This window comes from Vitis vinifera, chromosome 5 (genome assembly GCF_030704535.1).
Source record: "Vitis vinifera cultivar Pinot Noir 40024 chromosome 5, ASM3070453v1".
Lineage (NCBI taxonomy): Eukaryota > Viridiplantae > Streptophyta > Magnoliopsida > Vitales > Vitaceae > Vitis > Vitis vinifera.
Window position 1 is genome coordinate 23111175 of NC_081809.1, and position 4626 is coordinate 23115800.

Here is a 4626-nt window from a genome sequence, read left to right on the forward strand (position 1 = left end):
AGGTGCTAATTTTTAATTTGAACAAAAACTTGCATAAACAGTACAAAAAATATTTGGTCACATATTCACTTTTCAGCAATCTATTGCATGATCAAAGAATTTCATTGGATTAAACAAAAAAAATGTAAACATTATTCCAATTCTGTCTTTTATTTTTATAAATATTAAATATTTTGGTAGCTATAATTTTGTTCTTAAAAACTATAAATAGAAATTTATTTTTTCTAATTATATAAAAAAGAAGAAACAACATATTATTTTTGTAATTATTATATGAAAAAGTAGGGAAAATATCTTTTGGTAGGAGTGGTTATTTGGTGGATTATATCCATGTCATATCAAAACTTAAACATTCTATTATGTTGATGAGCCCAAAACCGATATGAAAATAATCATATAATGAACATAAACTAAATTTTACTTTTTGATTGATCTAATTATGTGTGGGTATAATGTTAAATGCCTATTATTAATTAAAGGGTAGTTCCAACTACCTACTATTCTCTATTTTGACATAGTACAATGGATTCAATGCCATTTTGTATGAATATTAATCTATGCAATTAAAGTGAAGGAGTAAAAGATAATTTTACCATTTTTTTCTTAGCATAAAGGAAAGTTCTTTGTCCAAATACGACTTGGATTTTCTCTTTCTTTCTGACATAGATAAGAGCAGTCTGTAAAAGTTACAAAATTAGACTAATTTGTTCTTAGTTTAGGGATAATATCTGAACCCACACTACATATTTTCTGCAACAATAGTGGCTCGCATCAAGGCCTGGCAGAGTATGAAATTTGTAGATGGGCTAGGCAGGGGACTCAATGTGATTGGGTCGTATTTAGGGCAGGGCAGGCCTGATCCAAGTGTGAATGGTACAAAATGGATTTTGAAAGCCCAAGGCTGAGCCCAGCCCCCAAATGTGTAGGCTTGGTAGATCGACCTGGTTAAGCAAAAGCAAGATGAGTTTGGAATCCGACGGGGAAAAGGGCAGCAATGGTAGGGCCCACTTCCCTTTGAAACCTTGTTCAGTCGTCCGTCCCCACCCCTTTGATTGCGTAGGACAAACCCCCACCATAACACCATGTGGGTTGCCCCCTCTTTCGACATCATTCCATGAAAACAATGCCGTTCTATGAACGGAGCAGAGGATCGCTTGCACATGGCACTGGTGACGGAGTCGGTGGAAAACCGGCGCGGACCAAAGTCGGGAGGCATATTTTTCATTTCTTTTTTTCTTTTTAATAATGAGGAGAATCTGGTAATTATGAATAATTGGACAGGTGGAGCCTCGGAATGAAGCATGTCAGAGACCTCTATTTCCACGAGGATACATAGGGATATAGATGTGGCCAAACAGATTCATTCTAGCATGAAGCTTACAATGGCAATAGCCATCACCCTCATAGGCCAAGCCGTGATCCTCTCTGGTTTGGTTTTGGAAGCCAAAAGTCCAATCTCTTTTACCCTTTGGGCCTCATATATATATATATATATATATATGGAGAGGGAGAGATTGAGGCTGTCTCGAAGCTTGTAGTACACGTTGCAAATGACATATTGATCCTTCAGTTTTTAGTTGGTATAGTCACCAGCCATGGCCTGCGTTTTTATTTTTATTTATTTGTTCTTTTTTTTATATCTTTAATTTGTTTCTTAATTAATTCAAACGTTTTAATAAAGTTCATTTTTTTTATATCTTTCATGTAAATTAATAATTTCACTCCCATAAAGAAAATGAGATCTTACCCATTGCAAATAGATCAATTAGCACATCCTGATAAAAAGACAAATTATAATAATAATAAATTACAAAGCATGCGGTACAAGATCTGCCCCTTGCCCAATTGCAATTGCAAACATAAGGTCATTTGATGGTAATTTTGAGATCTATTTTTATTTTCCTAATACTTTAAAAATACTTTCTAAAATCATTTTCAAACGTAAGGTAAAGACAACGATAATGAAAAACAAGTACCCAGAGGTACAAACAATGAGCCCAAGCGCTGAGGAAGATGGTAACACAGCGGATAGGCCCGTCACGAATGCAACCACCATTAGTACCATACTAGACATAGTGAGACAAGTGCCCAGGACTAATTGTTTTGCAAGGATGTCCTTGTCCTTATGCAACGACATAACAAAATAAACGAACACAGCAGATACAGAGAGCATCACGGCTAATGTGTCCGTCACAATAAATGATTTAAAAGCTACTTGCTTTCTTAATTTTGCCATGCCATCACTGTCATTGTAACCACCGGGCAAGGTGAAACCCGCTGCACAGGATACAGTTGCTACAAGTGTTGCCACTATCAAATGGGTTTCACCTAGTCTCTCTGTGAAAGCCATGCTTTCGTCTTCTCTAACGTCTTTGTTTTTACTGCTACTACCATTGTCTTTATTGACGGCCTCTTGCCAACTGAAGGGTCCGACAACAACTTTCTCCCATTCCTTCATTTGTTTTTTCAGTTTCCCCTGAAATTTGATTAAAAAACAGAGAAAATTGTTGTCACTATTTTGGCCTTCGGCACTTCCTTTTAACATTTCCCACCTTCCCTCACAACAAAGGAAAATGGATGATTAAACATTGATAAACTAATCAAAATATTAAGTTAGGAGCCTTACCCCGAACATTTGTCCCGACTTAATGTTAGCCCTTGAAAGAATGTCTAGGGCAGTTAACTTATCGTCGTTGAGTGCCATTTTATCCACTGCATTGTCCATTGAGAAAACTGGATTATAACATTGGCAAGAAGAAAGCAGGTGGAGGGGTGTGTCTCCTTTAGCATCCTTCTCATTTACAAGTCCTCTCACTCTTAACTTATTGTCATTCGGGAACAAATCATCAATAGCAAAAGGCCGTTTGCTCATTGCCGCAAAGTGAAGAAAATTATTTCCCTGATCATCAACCTGCTCGCAACAATCTGGAGAGTGTGAGAGCAGAAGCTTTACCGTCTCTCTATGGTGGCGGTTAGCTGCAAAGTGAAGTGCTGTTTTCTTGGTATCTTTGATTGCAAGGTAAGTTATAGACTTATCTGATGATTTGTCTAGTAATTGCTCCGCAATTTTAGTATAACCCAAGTATGCAGCACAGTGAAGGGGAGACCACCCATTTTCATCAACTTCTTTTGTTAGATCTGGCTTCCATTCCAATAACTTCGCTATCATGTCTGATAAACAAATGAACCAACAAAAAAACAGCAGAGAAAAAAATTTAAGAAATTCCCTCTAGTAAAGCATGACCCTTAGAGGTGATCATGATCTCTAACAATATAATGCATGAGTAACTAACCATGTAGGAATCAAGATTCAAGGAAAGGATCTGCATGTGTGTTACCTTGGTCCTCATGAATTACAGCAGCATGCAAAGCCGTTCTACCCATTATGCCACTGTGAGATGGTGAAGCGCGAGTTTTGTCTATAATTATACACACCAAGTCTCCATATCCTCTCTCGGCAGCCAGGTAAAGAGGAGTGTAGCCTGTAATATTTGCACCGTAGATAAACTCAGGGTCTTCCTCAATCAATGACACCACAATCTCTGAATGATGATACCGCACTGCCTCATGCAAGGCTGTGTCTTTCTCCTTATTGGTCATCCTCAACATCGCCTTGTCTGTTCCAACCCCACTTTCGATCTCTTGGTGAAGTGTTTTTGCGGCGTCAAGGAGAGCTTTCACAATCGCCCCATGGCCTTCTCTCGCAGCAAGGTGAAGTGGAGTGTCGCCTTTCCGATTGGGCTGCTGCAGTAGAGGTGAACATGAATGAAAGTGAAGGATCCACTCAACGGATGCCAGCTGACCGAACTGGGCTGCAATGTGGAGGACAGTGTTCCTTTTTGGGGTTTGTTGGAGTTGAAGATGAGCTTCTGAGTACTTTCTCTCGAGGATTCTGATATCACTTTCATACAAAGCCTCGTACAAATCAGCATTCATGTGGGTGATCTCAGTTTGGCCATCAGCTGCAATCTGGTTCGACATCTTAGTTTGGCTTGAAAAGGTTTCCAAGTTAAGGTTCTGCGATTCTGTAATTTAGTTGGAGCTGGACTGATTCACTATTGGCGTTGGAGGAGCAAAGTAATAATCAACTCTTCAGATTCTAAATATTTATATAATTAGGAGTGAATCACTACAATTTTACTAAACCCAAATTTATTTTTAACTTTTTCTTATTTTTCCTTTTTCCTTGCACTCCATCCTATTTAGCGATTATTTAAGCTGCTTTTACCACCAACAACAATTCTGGTGGTTTAAAACAATTTCAACCATATTATCAGCCATTTTATGAGGTCATCTTCCAAAATAACACAAAATAACAATTCTGGTGGCAATTTGTGCTCATGGGTTGTGTTTGTATTATATTAAAACTTACTCAACATAAATAATAATAGTGTTAAAAACATAAATCAAAATATTATTTATTTATTAAATAGATAACACATCATGTAACCCATTAATTTCTTTAGTAATTAAGTCTTTCTATTTAATAATTAAATTGAGTTAAGTATTGTATATATTTATATAATTAATTTTTCAATCAAATATATTTATAACTTAATTCATCTGTTTATTTAAAAACAAATTAATTTAAAATAAGTTGAAGATTAGTTAAATAGTTTAAAGTTA

At 36.7% G+C, this 4626-nt stretch overlaps 1 protein-coding gene across 1 annotated transcript; it reads right to left on the minus strand.

Moving 5' to 3' along the window:
* Positions 1 to 1718: 1718 nt before the first annotated feature.
* On the minus strand, positions 1719 to 3981 carry LOC104879440 (ankyrin repeat-containing protein At5g02620). The gene is made up of 4 exons (XM_019219912.2): positions 3339 to 3981; positions 2627 to 3171; positions 1991 to 2476; positions 1719 to 1775 (listed from the first exon to the last, which is right to left on the minus strand). Exons 1-4 carry the CDS (start codon positions 3979 to 3981, stop codon positions 1719 to 1721), a joined length of 1731 nt encoding a protein of 576 aa, XP_019075457.2.
* Positions 3982 to 4626: the final 645 nt, after the last annotated feature.